This window comes from Brachyhypopomus gauderio, chromosome 14 (assembly GCF_052324685.1).
Source record: "Brachyhypopomus gauderio isolate BG-103 chromosome 14, BGAUD_0.2, whole genome shotgun sequence".
Classification (NCBI taxonomy): domain Eukaryota; kingdom Metazoa; phylum Chordata; class Actinopteri; order Gymnotiformes; family Hypopomidae; genus Brachyhypopomus; species Brachyhypopomus gauderio.
The window spans coordinates 4,711,812-4,735,136 of record NC_135224.1 but is presented as its reverse complement, the minus strand read 5'-3'; the positions used below and the strand labels follow the sequence as shown (position 1 = coordinate 4,735,136).

At 44.3% G+C, this 23,325-nt stretch overlaps 1 protein-coding gene across 5 annotated transcripts in view; it reads right to left on the bottom strand.

Annotated features, from left to right (window-relative positions):
* Positions 1-23,319, bottom strand: part of LOC143475165 (BTB/POZ domain-containing protein KCTD1) — a 29,116-nt gene extending 5,797 nt beyond the window's left edge. Inside the window, exons 1-5 of one of the 5 annotated variants that reach the window (XM_076972916.1) lie at positions 23,274-23,319; positions 22,766-22,930; positions 21,293-21,373; positions 4,026-4,204; positions 1,747-1,891 (exon numbers count right to left, since the gene is read on the bottom strand). In XM_076972916.1, coding sequence (XP_076829031.1) covers positions 1,747-1,891; positions 4,026-4,204; positions 21,293-21,373; positions 22,766-22,855 — 495 coding nt within the window. In that variant the 5' untranslated portion in view covers positions 22,856-22,930; positions 23,274-23,319. Of the gene's footprint in view, positions 1-1,746; positions 1,892-4,025; positions 4,205-5,970; positions 6,200-7,387; positions 7,493-7,936; positions 8,172-21,292; positions 21,374-22,765; positions 22,931-23,273 lie in introns of those variants that run through there. The other 4 variants (XM_076972917.1, XM_076972918.1, XM_076972919.1 and 1 more) reach the window with 4 other exon arrangements.
* Positions 23,320-23,325: the final 6 nt, after the last annotated feature.

Sequence of the window (23,325 nt, the reverse complement as noted above, 5' to 3'; positions counted from 1 at the left end):
ACAACATTTAGTCCACTGGATTATAATCCTGCACGGGACAACAACATTTAATCCGCTGGATTATAATCCTGCAAGGGACAACAGCATTTAGTCCGCCGGATGGACACCGAGCCTGCGATTACACAGTCAGCCTTGGTGGGCGCTCTTACCCAGAGCTAATAACGGGAATGTTTGTTCTTATGATGGGAAGTGTGTGTTTTAAATATGGTGGGCCGGGTTGGTGCCTTGTGCTTAGAGCTGGGTGTTCAGTGTGCGTTTGAAAACAGTCCTCGCTGGAAGCGTCTCAGCTAAGCGGCCATGCGGACAAACTGTGCAACTGAGCTGATTATGCAAATGAGTTCTGTAGGTTGGGGCTGGAGTGCGAGACCCACATCTGGATGCAACAGTGGTTAACAGTGGCTCTCAAAGTTAGAAAACAATGGGGTTTTTTTCTGTTGTTGTTTAGTGGCAATTTTAATTTGTATTTATCTATTAAAACTAGAAGCCTCAAACGGGGGGAGGGGGGTGTTAAACAGATAAACGCAACAGAATTTAAAGATCCCTTTAAATCCAACCGTAACACAAAGCAGTGATGCTCTTTAAACTCTGCGAGACTGCGTGTGTAGAGACGCAGCCCTTACATGAACCATTCGCTCCCGAGGCTTTTGCTCATTCTACCTGACACACTTTCCTCACGGACAGACCATCAGATAATGGGATTATTTGTTTTCTCCCAGGGCAAATTTGTAATTAAGGGCTAAATGACACGAGCAAAGCAAGCCACTGGAATGCAAATGCGTCTCTTTGACGGAATAGGAGCTGGGCTGTGATTTATTCCAATCAGACTCCGATACAATACATTAATATTTACATTAATGCAATACATTAATATTTACAATACAGTCTTATATATAGATGCCTTTGTGTTGTATATACACTCATAGGTGTCTTCAATCAGCACAGAGCACTGCCTTTACACTACTAGAAACACCACGTTGCTAGAACTGCCTTCTAGGGGTACAGTTACAGTTTAGTTCATCTGCTGGCGTATGCACAGTTTATGGTACAAATCGTTCATGTCAACAAATGGGCTACAGCCTCTCTACAGTTATACAGGCTACAGCCTCTCTACAGTTATACAGGCTACAGCCTCTCTACAGTTATACAGGCTACAGCCTCTCTACAGTTATACAGGCTACAGCCTCTCTAGAGTCACCGTTGAGGCAGGTGTACGCATGACTGATGGGAGTAGGTCTCTTTGAATAGTGTGGCTGGTGAAAGTGTGCATGCCACATGCAGACCACACACAGACTGAAATGTTGCAAGCGCTGTGTGTGAGTCAGTTGTGTGTGTGCGCGCGCGCGTGTCTGTCAGGTGTGTGTGCGCGTGCGCGCGGCGCGTGTCTGTCAGGTGTGTGCGCGCGCGCATGTGTGTGTCAGGTGTGTGTCTGTCAGGTGTGTGTCTGTCAGGTGTGTGTCTGTCAGGTGTGTGTCTGTCTGTCAGGTGTGTGTCTGTCGTGTGTGTGTGTGTGTCTGTCGTGTGTGTGTGTGTCTGTCGTGTGTGTGTGTGTCTGTCGTGTGTGTGTGTGTCTGTCGTGTGGTGTGTGTGTCAGGTGTGTGTGTGTGTGTCAGGTGTGTGTGTGTGTGTCAGGTGTGTGTGTGTGTCAGGTGTGTGTGTGTCAGGTGTGTGTCTGTCAGGTGTGTGTCTGTCAGGTGTGTGTCTGTCAGGTGTGTGTGTGTGTCTGTCAGGTGTGTCTCCCTCACTCACTTTGAAGTCGTCAGGTATGAGGAGCTTGGACGTCCGCAGGAAGTTGAGGATGTAACGGAACATGTGACCATCCCTGTCGATGAAGTAGTGCTGCTTCAGACTGTCCAGGACTATGGGCTCAGTGCCATCAAACAGACGACCAATCCTGAGAGAGAGAGAGAGAGAGAGAGGGGGAAAGGGAGAGGTGGGGGTGGTGGAGAGAAAGAGAGAGGTGGAGAGAGAGAGAGATGAAAGAGGTAGGGAGAGGGGAGTGGTGGAGAGAGAGAGGGAGGGAGAGTGAGAGAGGGAGGGAGGTGGAGGAGAGAAAGACAGAGGTGGAAAGAGAGAGATGAAAGAGGTAGGGAGAGGGGAGTGGTAGAGAGAGAGAGAGAGAGAGAGAGAGAGAGAGAGAGAGAGAGAGAGAGAGAGAGAGACAAGGAGACAGAGAGAGAGAGAGGGAGGGAGGGAGGTGGAGAGGGAGAGAGGAGGAGATGGAAGGGGAGAAGGTGAAATATAGAAGCACAACTGCAACAGTGCAAGAGTGATGGGCACACAAATAAATACTTAAATAAAACACTTCCAACATAAACAGTGTTTCAAGTCCAAAACTGAAGACCTGCAGGGTAAATTTGCTTGCATGTTTACTTTGTTGACTTCCTAATTTACTTCCAGGGGCCACATGCTGGCAAGTGACCCTCAGCCTTTCTGTTCAGCTTGGGGTCAGGTGTGGTCGTCCTGGCCTCTCACCTCCACAGGGGCCTGTGGCCCTGTGTCTCTATACCCATCTGGTTTGAGCCACCACTTATGTATAGTTTCAAAGTGCTGAATTTTTTTGAGCCAAAATAGCAGATAAAAGTTTAGAACAGATTCATTTATTTCGATTGAAGAACTGGTACAGATTAACAAATAATCCCAAATTGGCCAAAGAGGACTAAGGGTGTGTGATGATGATACAGTGAGACTGCTGCTAATGTCCTGGGCTCACAGCAGCAGGTCAAGGGGCCTTTATCACATACCCAGAATGCAACAGTGGAGTAGCCATCACACACTTATGAAGAACTACCAATGTCTGTCCCCGTCCTGCCAAAAGCTCTTTGACAGAAGCCACAGCGCTTCAGTCCAGGAGTGTGGAGCCAAGATGGAGGAGGCTGTATAGTGAGGCTGCGGGTTAGTCAGTCTCTCTCTCTCTCTGTCTGTCTCTCTCTCTCTCTCTCTCTACCTCCCTCCCTCCCTCTCTCTCTCTCTCTCTCTCTCTGTCTCCTTGTCTGTCTGTCTCTCTCTCTCTCTCTCTCTCTCTACCTCCCTCCCTCCCTCCCTCTCTCTCTCTGTCTCCTTGTCTGTCTGTCTCTCTCTCTGTCTCCTTGTCTCTCTCTCTCTCTCTCTCCCTCCCTCTCTCTCTCTCTCTCTCTCTACCTCCCTCCCTCTCTCTCTCTCTCTCTCTCTCTCGCACACGCACATTCTCCATGTGTCAGTCATCTTTAAAATCAGTTTTCTAGGCAGTGTAAGGACAGACATTAAGAATAAGTGGCTTCGAAGAATAATTTTTTACTTCCTTTGAGCTCCTGACTTGCACACATGACCCGTTAATTGAATAGTTAGTCATTATTCCATTGCACACTGGAACAATCCCTGGTTTCTCTGCTTGAACCAAATCTCTTCGTTTCTACGGTGAACGGAGGTGAACAGGTTCTTGACAGAGGGACGGTAAGGTCATCTTGACACGAAAACAACCGTCATACAGAATTTAAAATCAGACATGCTGTAGTGAGGTGAGACCAATCATGAGTCCTGAACGCAGAACAACTATGACCCAATTCCTAAAACAGCACCGGCCAGAGACGTCTGCAGCCCCCAGAGACGTACCAGCTGCACAGCTGCATAGGCTTAAAATAAACCCAGAATACCTGTGATAATGAGAAGAACTAAAGTGTCCAACATGAAACAAAGTGCCCTTTTATAAGCATTGATCATAAATGCAACTAATATATATTACACACACACACTAATATATATATTATAATATATATATATATATATATATATATATATATATATATATATTATTATATAGTTTATATATATAGTAGAATAAACAAAAATGCTATTTACACATAAGGGTGCATGAAAATATTTTATGCAAAATATTGTACATTTTGCAAATATCAAGTTTTCAAAAGGATATACTTATTGAGTGATGATAAATATCACTGTTAATAAGTTTAGCATCTCAGAAAACATCACGATACGATTTTCAGGGCATATCGCCCAACCCTCTAAAGTAGGAATGGTGGTAACCTCACCTGGACTCTGGGTACTTTGTTAGCGTTGCAAGGCTGCTGGTGTACATGTGTCCACCCACGTCGATGTGCACCGGTGCGTTGGACTTTGTGAGCTGGGCCGGGGTAGGTATGCCCTGGTTACTGAGCGGAGAGGCTGGAGATCTACTGATCATCGGCCGGGACATACTGGAGCGGTTATCCTTATAATAGATTCAAAATATGGCACTCATTACTGAAGGAACAGATGGTTCTGAACTACTGGCAACAGGTGACATTGGTTTAATTTGAATGTTGTACCTCTTAAGAACATAATACCACTGTACAAAATAGTTTTTCTGTTTCCAATAAAACAATTGTGTTTGGGAGCGGTGTGTGTTCGATTCAGTAGCAAACTTGTATCTGACATTGAAAAAAGTTACCAACTTATAGAGATTCAGCACATGACATTAAAAAAAGCAATCTCACATGAGATGTCCAAGCAAACATTCTAATCGACCCGTCTAGACGAGCCAAACATTCTAAACGACCCGTCTAGACGAACCAAACATTCTAAACAACCCGTCTAGACGAGCCAAACATTCTAAATGTGCTGTATAAACGAGCCAAACAAATCTAAATGATCTGACTAAACAAACTAAAGACCTGTTTAAGCAAATCACACAAGGCCTTCCTGAATGTGAAGGGTCCTGTGATTTTGGGCCTCTCTGTCCAGGGTTATTGTCTCTTAAAGTCTATGCTCATCTGAATGGAACACCTGCATGGACAGAAGGACAAAAGCCTCCTACTACTATGGTACAGCCTGCGTATAAAAAAAGGCAGTGACCTTTTGACCTGAACTTAACGGTATGTCCATGTACAAGGCATTACCATGGTACCATTCCAGCAAGTAAGATTGCTTTAGCAGCTCTGAACACCAGAATGTACTGTCCTGCAAGAACATACTATAGTACTTTATAAACTGCAGTGATAATAAACAAGAACCTTGATCAACATTTTCACACACATCACCAGAAACAGGAAAAAAGTTATACTGCAGCTGCCATTGCAAAAATTACCAGCAAAACGTAGCACTAGCAAAAGAAGAAGCAGCGGAGGTTTTGCAACACGTCCACATTTGGCTCCTGGACAGAGCCAGAGGTGTGGCTTTCACACCTATGTCCCCAATTACCAATTAAGCCTGCCTCAGAGTGGCGGCCTTCACCGAGCATGGCTTCATTTGCATGGCATTTGGACTACTGCTGATAAGAGCACCCTGGCAGAAACCATGCATAGCTTTAAAAGTGAGGGTTGTGTGTGTGCGAGTGTGATCAGGCGTGTTTGCCAGGGTCCCCTCTGGGCAAACGAGGCAGCTCTTCAAAGGACAGACCTAGGTTAAGCTGCATGACTGAGGCATCATACTCCCACTGCAGGTAATTTGTTCCTTTACTAATTCCCACAGACTGTGACCCCCACCCCACCCCACCACAGTGGAGGGTTGTGCTAGGTAGGGTACGTGTGGGAGTCAGATGAAAAGTTTTGTGTCGACCGTATGACTGTTGCTTATCATTGTCTAATGTCAACACCATCATCACTTGCTACAGTGAACACAAAGTGGACACGCTGCGAGAGAGAGAGAGAGAGAGAGAGAGAGAGAGAGAGAGAGAGAGAGAGAGAGAGACACCCTTAAATGTGGGTGTTAAGCCATCCTCTGAGTGGAAATATAGCTGAGTCTTAGTAAATTTGTTTATGAATTAAATTTTAATGTCAATTACCTTGTACATTTTACGGATAGCTAACTAAAGTCTATTTCTGTCATTCAGTCGACAACACTAAATGATTGTGTCTGATAACCAACACTGAGTAAGATACAGTGAGGAAAAAAAACAATATTGCATATTCACGGTAGTACTCAAAGAATTGTTGTAAACCACCAGCCAGACATTTTCTTTCGCATTTAAAATACTCGTGAATCTATCTCAAACTTAACTGCTTTCGAACGACTTTCCTACATCAACGTGACACCTTACAAGAATCTGCTTTTCAGGTGCCGTGGGGCGAACAGAGGGAGTACAGCTGAGAGGATCCTGGCGGGATTGGGGCGAGTGTGCAGCGTGCGCCTCCATTAAGGTGACTGTAGTGGGCACAGCGACAACAGCGCCCTCTACCGCCAGTCCCGTTACTTCACATGTTCAATAAACACGGCAGCGGACGCGTCCGTACACAGCCATCGCAAATGTACGAATGCACGGACTGGAAAAAGAACAGACACTTTAAACGATCTTTGAATTCAAACAGCAAGTTATTCGTCCCCACAATACACCGTTTTTGGCGACGAGTACTTTATTGATCTACTGGTGGGATCCCTCACGCAGCGACCAACTGCATGATGCAGCCTGGAGCGTATCCAGCACAATAATCTTAAGGACGAGCCTGTCATCACTATTGCTTGAATTGGGAATCGTGCATACATTGATATTCTGTTTATCTTAATCAATGATTTTGCTTGTTGGGCAGTTAGCATGACGGCAGAAGCATGAAAGTTTAAAACCACAAACACCCCCCCCCCCCAAAAAAATCAGATACTGACTTCATTAAGCACATTCATACAAGTCCGTGAAAAGTCCAAAGAAGTGTTTAAAAGTTCTTCTCCTGGAGTAATTTCTACTTTCCTCGCTACTAAGCTGCCAAAACTCGACCCCTTGTGTTCACAAGACACACATTTGTAATGATCGCGGCGACCAGGGGGCATTTGTGGGGCATTAGTGGAGCGCCGACTGTAGGCGCAGCTGCCTGGATCACGGTAGGGTCAGAACACGAGACCGTAAGAGAGAGAAAAGCGATATATTACTAAAGGGAGATCGCGTTACAAAGCATGGGTAGGTACAAAGGGCCGATTGAATCAGCACTGGCGTGTAAAGGTGCCTCCTGTCTTCCAGAATAAGAAAAGCCTCCAGGCGCATCAGTCCACAATGGCGTCTTTCATTTGCAGATCTGGGACATTCAGGAAATGGAGCTGCTTTGGGACGAGCCCGAGAGGCTGGAGGTCGGTGGAAATGCGAAAATGCGACGTTTAATGTGTTTAGCGTGCATTAAAAGGGCTAAAAACGAGACGGAGCCACGTCGGCGTGTTTGGTGGTTCGCAGCATCGCGCCACAAGGCGAAAAGCTCGCAGCGGTTCCGCAGCCCAAGTCCAAATGTGCACACGACAATCTACGGACCGCACGTTTCCATTCAACTGTCGGATCTAAAAAACACGGTTTTATAAACAGCACCCAAGATCCAGGAAGTGGTTAAATGTTTTTTGGTCGGAACCGTGGCGCGTTTGGCACATGCGTAAAAGCGACTCAACGTCCCAGTCAAACCAGCGTCGCAAATAATAGTCAAGCAAATAAATGCCCCCTTACCTGAAACATCGATGGACATAAAGTTGCTTTTTGGGCACCTTTTGCCTCCGATTTCGCCCGCGATCTGCCTCCCTTCCTACTCCAGTGAGAAATGCAATAGCTTGGCTAAGGTAGACAGAAGAAAATACAGAGAATACTCGCTCCAGGGCTCCGAAACCCCTCCAGGCAAAGATCAGGATACAATTAGCTCATGTCTCCTGCCTAGTCTAAACCAATCTGCAAAATAAAACTCCTGGCGATGGATCAGCCCAGCTGCACGGACAAACACACCTTTCCCTCCACGCTACATGTGTATATTCCTATATAAACTGCTTTAAAGACTGTGTCCCCGCACCAAAGCGCCTCTCTCATGCCCACATCGAGCCCGTTTCTCTTCTCTCCCACAGAAAAGCTGATTTTAATCGTTATGATTAGTTTTGATGCAACATTCCCGCAGGCGGTTTCTGCAAATGGATGCAGTCTTTCGTTGCCAGAGAGGAAAAGCAGCAGATGAGGACAATTATATAGATTGTTAGTCAGACTTTTGATTTTTTTTTTCTTTTTTTTTACCACGAATCTTTCAAGGTCTGTGAATCTTTAGCGTAGATGTTCACCAGGCGGACCTAGCAGGTCGTGGGACTTGTTGCAAAGAATCACCATTTTAAAATAAAGGAGTACTTAAAGGAAAACCTTCCTCCGTTTTCCTCTCCTCCGTATGGCCAACCTCCAGCAAAGACGTGATTGTGTAAAATAAGCACCCGCCTTGCCCCAATCAGCTCTGAATCAGCCCCCGGGGCGGCTGCGAGGAGCTCATTTCAAATGTTCATCCATGCATCATCTCAAGAACATTGAGGCGCTTCCTAAGCTCCTCTGAACTGCGGGATACAGACACATAGCGCCATATGCGTAAAAGTCTCTCTGTCTGGAACAAAGCCAGGATAGCGTGCCGTATGTATAGTGTTCAAACGGTTTTTCCAGTTGAGTGTGTAATGTTGCATTTTTGAATTTAACGTTTTTGTTTTGTTTTTTAAAGCAGGTAACGGGGTCATATGGACTTCATTAGGTCTCAGTCAATCACACCAATTTCAATACATTAACCCTCACCTCCGCCTTGTGAGGGCGTTGTAACTTACCTCTCTCTGTTGCCCCCTGCTGGCCAACGTAATTAGTCAAATAGGGGTTCGAAGGTCTCTATTTCTGTACTTCTGTACGTTTGTACCAAATTATCGACTTGTATGAATAAAAACACATCAATAAATTGCAAAAAATATTATATGTCTAATTCAACTCTGTTTTATACATAGCCAATAACTAATAATTAAGTGATTTGTACATCATATTCAAGAACATTCTTTCACAACAAACAAGTATATTGCATATACCCAAATTATTAAAAATAAATAAAAACTATATCTGCACATCTTCCAGTTTCAGCTTCCAAAAGAGTGAGTATGTTATGTCATACATATGATATCTGCCACGTGCGAGTCATACATGTGATATCTGCCACGTGTGAGTCATACATGTGATATCTGCCACGTGTGGATCATGCGTGTGATATCTGCCACGTGTGAATCATACATGTGATATCTGCCACGTGTGAGTCATACATGTGATATCTGCCACGTGTGAATCATACATGTGATATCTGCCACATGTGAGCCATACGTGATATCTGCCACGTGTGAATCATACATGTGATATCTGCCACGTGTGAATCATGCGTGTGATATCTGCCATGTGCGAGTCATACATGTGATATCTGCCATGTGTGGATCATGCGTGTGATATCTGCCAGGTGTGAATCATGCGTGTGATATCTGCCACGTGTGAATCATGCGTGTGATATCTGCCATGTGCGAGTCATACATGTGATATCTGCCATGTGTGGATCATGCGTGTGATATCTGCCACGTGTGAATCATGCGTGTGATATCTGCCACATGTGAATCATGCGTGTGATATCTGCCATGTGTGAGTCATACGTGTGATATCTGCCATGTGTGGATCATGCGTGATATCTGCCACGTGTGAATCATGCGTGTGATATCTGCCACGTGTGAGTCATACGTGTGATGGATGCTGTGTGATTCACAGGTTGTGTTCCACTATGTGTGTCACCTCAACATCTGCCCAGCAGTCTCAGAACTCACACCATCTCCTCCACCTTTGGTGCAGGGGTTCAAATGTATGTCACGTCACGTTGGTTGGACATTCGGGTGCAAATGGATTATACCAGTAAGGTGATCTGGCAAAATGGATGTCCAAGGAGAATATTGCCTGCCTTTCCATGATGGATGATTTTGGTAGAATTTCTGCTTTGAATATAGCTGTTAAAAGGTCATTTCTAATGTTCAAATATGTACCATTACTTATCAGGATAAGGGACAGTCAAATATCTTATGGCCAGAATGACTGGTGTCCTCATACTCGCATGTGAGCAGGTCTGATTAATGTGTTATTGATTGCGTGCGACCAGCAGGGTCAAAACAGTTTTAGGTTATTTCAGGTGTGTCTGAAGCAGCCTTGCTCTGGGCTTTGAGTTAGATGTTATGAACGACTGTGTTCCCTGTTTGGCCCATGGTTGCTGCTTCCTTGTGTGGTACTGTATGTGTTTGTGGTACTGTATGTGTGTGTGGTACTGTATGTGTTTGTGGTACTGTATGTGTTTGTGGTACTGTATGTGTTTGTGGGGATGCCGACCAGAGAGACGCTTCTGACCCTCTCTGCTCTCATGTGTGAAGACTCTGGGTGTACAATAAAAGAGACTGGACCTCTGAATCTCTGTCTGGGGATTTTCTTTGACAGTTGTGTAGTAATACAAAGGTGGGTGTCTCAGGAATTATCAGTATTACACCAGAATTTTGGGCGTCTTTTAAGAAGACGAACACTTGGAAAGATTATTTAATTGTGTAACGTCATGATTGCAATTATCAAGTAAGACAAACTCTGATTTGAATGACCATACCCAGTTAGTATTCTTAAAAAGATTCTTGTTATGACTCATAAATACTGCTGTTTACTGTTATGTTTGGTGAATATTTAGTGTGTGTGGAAAATTAACGCCAAAGATGAACGTATATATAATTAAACGTAAAATCACAGTCCAGTATTTTCTGCACCCAGCCCTAGAAGCAGCGTTATAAAAGAGAAGAGTGATAAATATCGTCTTGTGCGCTCTGCGTTATGATTCTGTCTCATCTGCTATAACCTCCTAATGCCTTGTGAACATTAGACTCCTTGAACCTTCGCTTTCCTGCTGCTGAGTGTTGCCTCAGGCTAAATACCAGTCTGTGTTTACTGGACCTGAAAAAACATTTAGGTGTAAACCAATAGTAAATACATTTGTTGTTTCATTCGAAAGAAAGTTAATAGGAACCACAAAATATCACAATAAACTGAAACAGTACCCAGATTTAGCATTTAACCCCCCCCCCCCCCTTCCACCATAAGCAGAGTGCACTCTGGGTAGGGCCAGACTCTTGTTTAGTGGGTTCTTGTTTAAAAGATTTATGAATAACTAGTGAGTTACTGCAGTATTTTGCCACTTGTAACTTGAACATAGAGGACAGGCAGGTTGGAGTGATACATCTGAAAAACAGAGGCGTGATCAGGCTGTAACATTTCAGTTCTTTTGTACCAATCAGGACTTTCCTGTCGGTGCCGGTCTAGTGCTGAGGTCCGTAACTGAACACACATGCAGGAGACCACATAGCGGACATTTTAATGAGAGCTGTTGCTGTTATTGTTATTATTGTTGTTGTAACCCCCTGTTGTTTCAGCATCATAAACTAGCATGAAGTTTCAGATTTCTGACTGTAGGTCAGGCCACACAAAGTCTGTTGTTTGTAGCGGTCGTGTTTTCTGGAGGATGGTTTCTACCCCTTTCTCAAGTCTCAGACAACAAGGCCTGTTTTCTTTGGAGCGGAGCTGCGCTGCCGTGGCAACAGCTGTGAGAGAATTTCCAGTGGAATAATGTTTTGGTGGAGAGACGGGTCAGATGGTTAGCAGATGTGCCGACCCTGAAACGCAGCACTGCACTTTCAAAGGTGGATGAAGTCATTTGGAGGGCTGTGGAACTCTGCGTCCAGGACGGAGAAATCTGTCTACCGTTTCTTTGTGTTTTTGTTTTGTGTTGTTTGTCAGTCAAAAGCCAACAGTGTTATTTCAGCCTTCCAACACATGCCGTTTTGGTTACATGCGAACGATGCCCTAAATCCGAATCTGATTCTTCTTTTTCTGCCCTTAATGAGAAAACAGACATGTTTACGCTCCAGTGAGATCAGCATGACCAGCCTGTCTAGCTATTTGTATGTGGGATTTAGAATGAGACACGGCTGCAGGGACACAGCTACAGGGACCCAGCTGCAGGGATATGGCTGCAGGGACACAGCTACAGGGACACGTCTGCAGGGACACAGCTACAGGGACCCAGCTGCAGGGACATGGCTGCAGGGACACAGCCACAGAGACACGGCTGCAGAGACACAGCTACAGAGACACAGCTGCAGGGACACAGTTGCAGGGACACGGCTACAGAGACACGGCTGCAGGGACACAGTTGCAGAGACATAGCTACAGAGACACAGCTGCAGGGACACAGCTACAGAGACACAGTTGCAGAGACATAGCTACAGAGACACAGCTGCAGGGACACAGTTGCAGGGACACAGCTGCAGGGACACAGTTGCAGGGACACGGCTACAGAGACACGGCTACAGAGACATGGCTGCAGAAACACAGTTGCAGAGACATAGCTGCAGGGACACAGCTACAGAGACACAGCTGCAGGGACACAGCTACAGCGACACAGCAGCAGGGACACGGCTGCAGGGACACGGCTGCAGGGACACGGCTGCAGGGACACGGTTGCAGGGACACTGCTGCAGGGACACGGTTGCAGGGACACTGCTGCAGGGACACAGCTGCAGGGACACAGCTGCAGGGACACGGGTGCAGGGACACGGCTACAGGGACACGGCTGCAGGGACACAGCTGCAGGGACACAGCTGCAGGGACACGGCTGCAGGGACACAGCTACTGAGACACAGCTGCAGGGACACAGCTACAGGGACACTGCTGCAGGGACACGGCTGCAGGGACACTGCTGCAGGGACACAGCTGCAGGGACACTGCTGCAGGGACACGGCTGCAGGGACACAGCTACTGAGACACGGCTGCAGCCGCTCGTTCCAGCTGTTCTGACATGGAGTCCTGCGTTACTGCGCAGTTGAACCCAGAGCTCTTTGACTTCTGCGTCTCGCGGCCCCCCGATGTGGTGAGACACCCAAATGAGACACTGCCGCCCTGCTGTAGTACTGAAATTGTGCTTTGAATAATTAATTTCATTTTTTTGTACCAGTCGGGGAAGCTTTAACACCCACACGGTCTCTGTGATGCCCCCAGGACAAAATCACTCCACAGCTGTGGTCTCGCCATTACTAACGCAGCTTTGACGCACACCCTCACACTTATACTCCTCATATAATCATACTGTACATTTTTACACCATAAGACAAATGATTTTTAACACATTTCATCATACACATTTACAGTTGAAATACAACATATACTTCACTGGCTGTTTAGTCTTTAAGTAACACCTGATTTTTAAACCTTTTTTGCTAAAAAATTACATTAGGCTTCCCTTAACTAAAATGATTTACATCATTAAGTAACATTAACAAAGCATAAACATCTGCATTTATGATCCATAAGTTCAAAGTAATGGCCAAAAACACTAATAAACACTTGAAGATAGTTGAGAAGAAAAAGAAAGAAAATCAGGCAGTCATTAAATTGTTGACGTTTATTTTGAAATGCCCAAGATTATAACCCTTCCTAGAGTCTGAATAGATGGGGTTGACCTATAGCTCCGCCCTTCTGCACGTAGGCCCCGCCCATCAAACGTGCGGCGTCTACATCGCTGCATTAATACAGTGGCATCTGTTCCGTAGCGCTTGGAGCATGAAGTGCAATGAACGGTGTTTGAATTCCGTTAGCCATGACCTCAGAGTAGCGTTCACATCACCTCAACGTAACAAAGTGTTTACAAGCTAAGATACAAACTTAACTCCATATTCAAAAAGATGAGCCATGGTAAGAAAAAAATCAATAAAATAATATTGAGAAAATAATGTATGATATATTGTTAGACATCAGAAAAATTAAGAAAAATGTAAGAGGCTGATTTAAGAGACTTTTCCCAGCACAAATGAATGATTAAACCTTCTTCTCCTTCTACAGTTTGAGCTATCTAACGTGCTACACTGTGAAATGTTTACTTAAAAACCACCTCAACAATTTATAACACATATAACGCAAGGATAAATGTTTTCCCTGAATTTAGCAGTGAAGTGAATATAGGGACATTCAAATGGAATTACACTTTTAATACCATTCAAACACCATTACCTTCTAATGCCACTCAAATGGCATTACATTCTAACAGCATTCAAACACCATTACATTCTAACACACCCGCTCTCTCTAGCCCCACTATAAGATCTAGTGACACTACAATCAAGGATGAATATGGGGGAGGGGGAGCCAATGTAAACCTTAAAGGCTCTAATAAAATGTAATCCTATTATGCAGACCTCCCAGAGGGCTGTGATAATAAACGTTTCCCTAATAACCTGATGAGGCTTCTCCCAAACAGGGAGCTTCTTCTCTGGTTACCTCCTCTAGCCACTCATCGTCCGCTCCACGATGGGCCCCAGTGCTCGGCTGAACCCAACATTACACCGACCACAAACGAGGACAGCCTCTCTGATTTCGTTTCTCCATTTTTCAGACCCCTTTTGCAAACTCAAAAATACGCAAGTGGAAGTGAACAAGTGCGCAAAAAAAAAAAACTGAAATCAAGTCGGTGCGGCACCACAATCTTTCAGTCACGCCGTGGCTGGTTCTTCGGGAGATTAGACAGAATAGGTGGTTAGCCATTACAGCCCAGTGCCGGAGTCAGACCCCAGTGGCAAGAGCGGAATAGTTAAACCAAACAAATGGGTTCATCAAAACTTCGGTTCAGCTAATCTGCATTGTTTCTCTCGCAACATGTCCCGGGGGCTTGTGGGTGGAGGTGGGGGGGGGGGGGGGGGGGGGGGAGAGGAAGTTGGAGCTGGCAGAAGCAGTGGGAGGTGGTGGCTCCCAGGAGGAGACCAATCAGAAGGTCTCCACCCTCATCCTGCCACAGAGCCCAGGGTGGACGCAGGTGCTCCGCGCGCACGCTAATAACGCCCAGACTTGTTTGTTTACATATTCGACTTCTAAAATGAAAAAAAAAGAGAGAGAAAAAGAGAGAGAAAAATCACGCTTCTCTGAAGAGCTACAAGGAGAACGAAGAGAAGGCAGCAACTTTTACGTCCTGAAAAACAGTTTCACAAAAGATGCAAACTCTTAGGTCCTGTACAACATGCATGTTGGAGGAAGGTGTTCAGGTGACAGTCTGCAGTGAAGCCTCCAGCAACATTGGCCATCAAGGCATTTGCGGTTCCAGAGATAATAAGAAATTTTATATCGTATTGTTCTCCCCCAAATCAGTTGCGAGACAGGGCTTATCAACACAGCCAGTTAGAGGTTATGAACTTGAGATGCTCGTTTGGTTTCAAGATCATTAGCCCTTTGTTTGAGGGGGAAGAGTTACTGACTATTGATTGAGTGCTATTACACTGTTGAAGTCAAAGGTTCTTTTATATACAAAAAGGCCCATTTTGTCTTAATGGTTTAATAACTAACTGTTATTACACACAGAATAGGATTTTTCTGGAAAGACATTTAACACATGTCCCAGAAATTCACTCTAAAAGGTTTAGCTGGGAGTGTCATTATATTCCGTAACTTTCCTCGGATTGGTTACAGTGATTAGCAAAGCTGTTGACTGCTAGCATGCTATTCACTTCAACTGCAGTGATCCAGACCTTTCTGTCTGAATAATTTTGTCCCCCCTTGGTTGCCATATTCTCATAGGCTACACTGAAATATTTACCAACCCAGCAGGATGAGAGGATATCAGTGTCATTCTTGTCACATTGACTTGTCATTTCTCTGGCTAAGTTATTAGGTAGTGAGAGGAACGACACTGCAAAGTCCCCAAATAATAATGCTGTCTTATGTATATGTAAGTCTGTGTGTGTATGTGTGTGTGTGTGTGCGTGTGTGTGTGTTGTGTATCAATCTTTTAGGACGTGTCTCATGGCACTGCCTACGCAAGTGTGTGTGTGTGTGTGTTGTGTAACCTTTCATTAGTGCTTGTACATTTTTGTGTGTATCAATCTTTTAGGACGTGTCTCATGGCACTGCCTACGCAAGTGTGTGTGTGTGTGTGTGAGTGTGAGTGTGTGTGTGTGTGTGTGTGAGAGTGTGTGTGTGTGTGTGTGTGTGTGTGTGTGTGTGTGTGTGTGTGTGTGTGTGTGTGTGTGAGTATGTGGCAGTCCTTCCTGTCCCCGCAGTGCCGGGCGACCCCCAGAGCGGCCCACTCAAGGCGCTTTGGAAAATCACACAATTTCACGCTGCTACTGGAGGAGGAAATGAACTGAGCCGAGAGCAATAATAAAATTATACAAATGTTATTACAGTCTCGCCTGCTACTGTCCTACTTTAATTCAAACGTGGGGACTTCAGGCACCACCACTGGCACAAGCCTTCCTGAATAAATCAACATTAGCTTACGTCTAAATTATTAAGGAAGTGGGAGACTTTCTTGTTTATAGTGTGAATTATTAAACCAGCGTTTAACTGTGTAATTTCTTCACCATTCCCACAAATATTAATTGCTAATGATTTCCAAGGTGTGTGTGTTTTATCTCTTTGCTGATTCTGTTTGAAACCATCTCAAGCTCTCCAGAGAATCATGAAGCCACTGTGAAGCCTCGTGTGACTGAAACTGCCAGCAGTCCAAAGTTAGAATGATGTATTAGAATATACAACATAATGATGATGCCATTTTATAAAATGTTGCAATTTTGTTTGGTATATTGTGTAAGAGGGTAACAATTTACAGTAATGTGAAGTTTAATAGTCATTTGGAACTAATCGTATGCAGTAAAGTTTACAGTAATGTGGATTTGATCATACGCTGTAATGTAAAGTTTACAGTAATGTGGATTTGATCATACGCTGTAATGTAAAGTTTTACAGTAATGTGGAACTGATCATACGCAGTAATGTAAAGTTTACAGTAATGTGGATCTGACCATACGCAGTAATGTAAAGTTTACAGTAATGTGGATCTGATCATACGCAGTAATGTAAAGTTTTACAACTCCTTCCATTGCTCGCTCACAATGCAGTTCACATTCTGTTCCATTGTGGCTTCACAAGCAAACGTGTGAAGGCTAAAAGGGCGAATCAACACAGCACACGTCTCTCCAGGTCTGGGATGGTGATTCTTGATGTGCTGTTCAGTTCTGTTCTCTTCTGTTGGGTTGACAGCATGGCCAGGTCTTACCGCGCTCTCTCTGATGTAACAGTGTTGGTTGGGGAGTGACGTTCTCAGTGTCTGGAAGCATTTGGGATTCTCTTTGACTCCCTAGTTGTCAGGAATCCTACACACACTGAACTCTGATGCAAAGTCTTAACCAAACATGTTTGAAGAAGAAAAAGACAAGTTCTTGCTTCACATGAATCCGGTCTGTGATTGCAAGCTGCATTCAAAACGAGACGTATTCAGCGATGTCAAACATCGATCTGAAATGAATAATCACAGCAAATGATCCTTTTCTTCAACACATATTTAAAAGAGGAAGCTTCTTGCCTCTCTATGAGTGAATGGAGGGGTAACTCCCCAGTTCCGTGGTTCGTTTATTTTGCTGTTAGTGGTGCTAACGGGCGATGTATGATTAGTGGCTTTATGCTGAAATGCCCGGCACGGCGAGACGTTGGCTGCGTTTTTTTGATGAATGTGCCAGAAGGGTAAATGCCCCCTGCCTTGTATTGTATACACAATGAGAACTATTGACACCTTTGTAGATTTATGCTCTCATTTGCTGGGCTTGAAGATGACTGACTTGCAGCAGTGGAAGTATCAGGCTATGGGGGGTGAGGGGGTGAGGGGGGGGGGGGTCTAGCAGCTCTGACACATCGTGTGTGGATAGACAAAAAGGAAGACCGAAAAGTCAGTGAAACTGCTGCAATTCTGGTCATACCTATTATTGAATTTCAGAATTTGTCTAGTAGATTCTGTCTTTAAAAAAATTGCAATAGGTTGTTTAGAAACACATGGGTCCAGTAAGTCAAGTTAGTCAAAGGTAGATTTTTGCTGTGTGTATAAGTGAATATGACACTATAAAGTATGTGGTCATTCACTAAATCTACTGTGGGCTTTTGACACACTTATGTCTGTCTACTTTACATTCTGTCATGTTTGTTTAAACTTATTTGAATGTATTCATTAGATACTGAATATTTCAACAAAATTATAACCTTTGATTATACTTAATCCTCATTAATACAATCCTCAAACAATGAAATTCAAAGTTGTTAATTTTTTATTTGCTTGATTATGGAAATGAACTCGCGAACTACTTAAACCGTTTCAGCGCCCTCTGGTGGCCAACAGCAAACGCGCGGCACCGGCCCAGTGTCAGCAGCATCTGGTCTATGATGCCATCTGCTGGACACTTTCCTCAACTACAACAAGGTCGTCTTCTCGCAGAAGCGACGTTTAGAATGACAAATGCCAGTAAGTTACTGATTGAAATTGAAATGTTTCCGTATTTAAAGATGAGGTACCTCATCTTTAAATACAGAAACATTTCAATTAGAAAATGAGCATTTTATTTTTTGCAAATTCTGGTCTTAGTGATATATCTTCACTGTCCTAAGTGATACCTAAATGATATATCTTCATATCTGTCATAAAACCCCCTTTTAACTCCTGTTTGAAACCTGCCTCTTCACATGGAACATGATATGATTAGTGGATCAATATAAATGGTGCCAAATAACTTGTAGTGCAATCTCATTGGTCCACTGGCCAGTGTTAAGATTGTTTGTGACGTAGAGAAAACTCACAATGTACCTCAAACTTGAATGTTATCTTAAGAGAAGGTTTTATTAGTTGTTTTCTCCCTGAAATAAATCTCTAAAGGGCTAGAGGAGTTCAGGGTGTGTTCAGGGTGTAGCACTTATATCCACTAGGACAACAAACCAGAGTGGGAAAGACACAATTATGTGTAAACAGAATTTAAATTTAAACCCAAATAAAACTTACTTAGAGAATTATAAAAAGTAAGATAATTATCTTTTAGGGAACCATAATTATAAGAACAGTCTACACAGTGCTACTATACTAATTAATTAACTAACTGTCACCTATATTTGGCCTGTAGCTCATCAAAGAGGTTAGTCACAAACACATGGATATATTAACAGAATCGAAATTATGATTACCAAAATCGACACAATCCCCCCCCCCCCCCCCCCCCCCCCCCCCAAGTTTTCTCAAAACAAAACCAGGATTAGCTTCTTGCTGTGATGGGTAAAAGATCAAAATGCAGTTCAAGACAACAAAGGTCTTGAACAGGTTATCCAAATAAACACTCCACAGGAACAATCTTCAGAACCTCAGTACAAATAACCGAATCCCATGCTGATGCTTACTGTCTGGATGGATGATTGGTGGTTGGGGAAATTCCTTTGAGTTATTTAAAAAAAAGCTTTTAGACAAGCACAGTCTTTATGATAAGATGCGTTTTGGGCTTGGACCTCAAGCAGACAGGACTGAACAGTCTCTAATGAGACAGGTTTGGATGCACAGGGACTACAAACGGCACGTGAGACCTAAATCCATCAGGAAATCTTGGAGCTCTGCTCGCAAGCCCCTCTAATTAGTACTCTAAGTGGGACCAATGAAATTAGTTTGGGGGCGTGGCCTTGGAAGAGTGTACTTTTGTGTGCGATGATGCACGTGTGCAGACATTTGGACGTTTTCTAAGAGCGTGAAAGTAGTTCAAGGTTTACCAAATCAAACAGTCTTGACTTCATAATCAGTAGCACTGCCTCTTACTGTTAGCCGCATCACTATTGAGTGAATCACCTTCTTCTGAAAGCGATGTCATCCTTACATGTCAGTGGCCTCTAATGATTCCCAATGTTTCTCTTTCAGTCTAAACAGAAACAGCCCAGCGTCATCACAAAACCATGCGGCTAAATGGTGAGAGTTGCTTGAATAAGACTACAATAACTGAAGACTGACATTTGGATTAGGTCTACAGTTGGAGTTTGTGCGGCCCTCTCCTGACCTGCCTCTGTTCGCCCCTAATCCCCTGCCTAAACCCATCACCGCAAAAGGGCACAAAATTCCTTAATGACCATAAAAGCTCTCATGTCACAATGTCTTCATATTAAAAGTGTGATGTTAATACCATTTGTGGTAGGGGAGGCTAAATGCCATCCTGCGTTTGGGTGACTGTTAATTCATCCACATTCCTGACGAAGGTATAATGAGTCACACAGCTGGGTTGGTTTTGGTTGTGTTGTTGTTCATCTAAAACTCCATTCAGGACACAGGTGAGCTGGAGCGTGTGGTCCGTCGCATAGCGTGAAGGATGTCGTACTTTAACACGGAGAAGGTGGAGCGTTCTCACTGGCTGAAGTGTGCTTTGGTGGATGCCAGATAGTCTGTTCTCCTGAGACGATGCAGGAGGTTTTAAAGAAACCTTTCACCAAAAAAAATTTAAAAAGCAAATAACGAACGAATAGCTAGCAAGTGTACTTAAGCATGCTAATTAGCTGTAGCACACTTCACTCCGAAATGGCATTAGCATTTTTGAATGCATTATTAGTTGCAGCCTGGGTCTGATGGTCCAAAGGCCCATATCCCCTATGCCCTAGCCCCTACACACTAGCCCCTACTCCCTAGCCCTCATGTCCAGTACACGCATTGGTCATACAGATGAAAGCATGTCTGCTGACAGCTCCTGGAGAGGCTCCTTCTTCTCCTCTTTATTGGTCTCCACGGAGGAACCAGGTTTGATGGTAATCTCATCTGACTCTCCACCTTTTTGGGGGCTGGAGCACTCCACCTCTGTGTACTTTCGGAAGCATCTTTGGAGATTACCGCTCTGCAGCAAATCTTATGTTCGGCGCTCTGGGCAGTACAGGTACTGATACAGTGCTGCCGCTAAGATCCCACCGTAGAATGGGCCCCACCCAGTACACCTGGGAGAACAAGTTAAATTAGTTAGCTGTGCATCTTTTTATGTATGTTTTGTCTTTATTTATGTATATAGGACCAGCGTAAACAAACTAAAAGATTTTGTTTGACTAAAAGTCTTAATCTCATCTTCCAAATACTTTCCGCAACACTATTCAAGAGCTACAAAGGAAAATATCCTCTAACAGTTGTGATCCGAGGGACCTTACGCTGCCCTAGCGGGTCGACGGAGGAGAGATGAGATATAACGTTGGCATAAGACATGTTGGCGCTATAGACCATTAAGGCCATGAGTGTCAAGAGCAAGACTTTGTAGTCACCGTGGAGCTTAACAGACTGCCAGCGCAAACCGAATAAAACTGCGTTTATCTGCTCTGATTTTCTGGTCCTGCTAAGCACGCATTCTGAACTCTGAACTTCCAGCATCCAGTATTTTGCACTGGACAAGATGACGTCCAGTGAAAAAGCATGAACCAGCGGATAGAGGACTTGAGCCTGTGGCTGTTAATAGGGGCAGCTTCACAACTTTCAGGAAAATCTCAAGGTTAAGGCTGTATGTAGTCAAGTGTCTTGTAATATTCAGAGGTTGCTCAATAATTCACCAGACGGAGGTCGTGGGTGTAACTGGGACAGGCACCAGAGTCTGTATACATGCTGCAATTCTCATTACCAATATTATGAATGAGCTGGCTGTGAACTAGGTTCAGCACGGAGCTGTGTTCATGGGCTCGCCCACTGTGGTCTGTGAAGTACTGTGAGGCTGTTCTTACCCAGTGGTGATCCCAGCTCCAGGAAATCAGAGCCGGTCCAAATGAACGGGCTGGATTCATGCTGGCCCCAGTGTACGGGATCTGTAACAGTCCACAACATCACGGCTAAAGAGACTGGCATTCCAAACCTGGGCTGGTCTTTAAATTGTACGTGCTGATACATAATCGCACATAGTCAGGGTGTTGTTCTCACTTCTGAAACTCTTTATAGACAGTTTCTCCAATGGGCAGTGGACTTCTGTGAAACACCTTCTCTCGGGGTGTATTAATGCAGTACAGTTGTCATTCTGAATCATCAGGCCAAAAGAGGTGAGATTACTGCTAATGAAACTATTTAACTATTTATATTTTTAGCAATTTAAACTATTTGAATCATGTTCTTTAATGTATTCATCATTGATTTTGGCATTCAAGAGATTTCAACATATCAAAGAGTACCATACCCATAATGCACTACACATTTTTCAGATTGTTTCAGTACTGTAGTTTCAACTGCATCATTGTAGAACCACACCACAGTTCAATAGATCCATTTAACTTATTTACAGAGTTCAATAAATCCATTCAACTTATTTACAGAGTTCAATAGATCCATTTAACTTATTTACAGAGTTCAATAAATCCATTCAACTTATTACAGAGTTCAATAGATCCATTCAACTTATTTACAGAGTTCAATAGATCCATTCAACTTATTTACAGAGTTCAATAAATCCATTTAACTTATTTACAGAATCAAGTCAGCAGGTGAACTACCTCACCAGTAGATAATGCTACTTAAGGCCTATTGTAACTGTCTAGAGAAGACACATACAGGCTCACATTCAAACTCTGACTTTTGCTACTTTAGGGCGGCATGTGTGAATAAAGAACAGACAAGAACAAGAAGAGAGATGATTAATCCACATGGGTGTGTCTGACATCCCGGCGTCTATGTGCAGCGTCTACGCACCTAAGCCTGGCTCGGGTCCACCCTGGGGAGTCAGTTGGCACGGCGCCGTCAACCATTGAGGGAACAGAGGCGGCGTGTACCAGCACTCCCAGTGAGACGCACTGGTTATGAACATTTCTGAATAAATCATCTCCTGACCAAACATCTCTTGCCCCACCTCCTCCCGACACGGGTGACTTCCTTCACAATTTCAACCTGCATGTTTCACACTTATTATTCAGGCCAGGTAAAGCTCTTGAGAACTAACTAACTCCTGAGAAGCATGAAATTCCAAATATGATTATATATAATGTATTATTCTGAAATATTTAGCATGTTATTCTAGGCCTGCGCAGCCGTGTGGGCAGGCAGGCTGAGGGGCTGCCCTGCGCCTTGACGGCCCTCCGCCCCACCGCTGACTCCATCAGGGCCACCATACAACGCTGAGAGGTTTTCATTTCTCAGCTGCAGCAAACCATCAAGGGCTCAGAACCTGCCTGACGGGCAGGTCGGGTAGGCCGTGGGGGGGGGGGGGGTCTCACCGCAAACAGGTGGCCGATGACCACGGCGAGGCCAATGGCGAGACTGGCAGACCCTGTGAGATCGGTGCGCTTGGGGTCAGAGGTCGCCATCACGGTGAAGAGCAACTGGAATGTGATGACGAGCTCCACAAGCAGTGCGTGACCCACTGAGATGTTCTGGTTCACCTGCCCAGAACAGACAGAGAACGAGATGGAGACCTGCTCATAATATCCTTACTGCACACTGAATCGGCTCAATAATATTGATCTGTAAGTGCATTAAGAGTGTGAATTAGTCTCTTAATTAGTTAATTAGAGATAATTTCAAGATAATAGATAATGGAAACATATACTCTCTATAAAATACATTAATGTACTGAACAGGATCACTTAATCCAGTGTTTCTCAGTCTTGGAATCTGAAGAAGTCTGCACAGTCTGGTTTATTAACCAGGATTTATTAAATCAAGGGCAGCATAATCATAAATTAAAAAAAGACCCATCTTGTCAAAACTTTAACTGGGTGTTACCTCCGTCACACCCAGACTGCCTCTGTAGGTGCTGGGCGTGACCAGGCAGAGC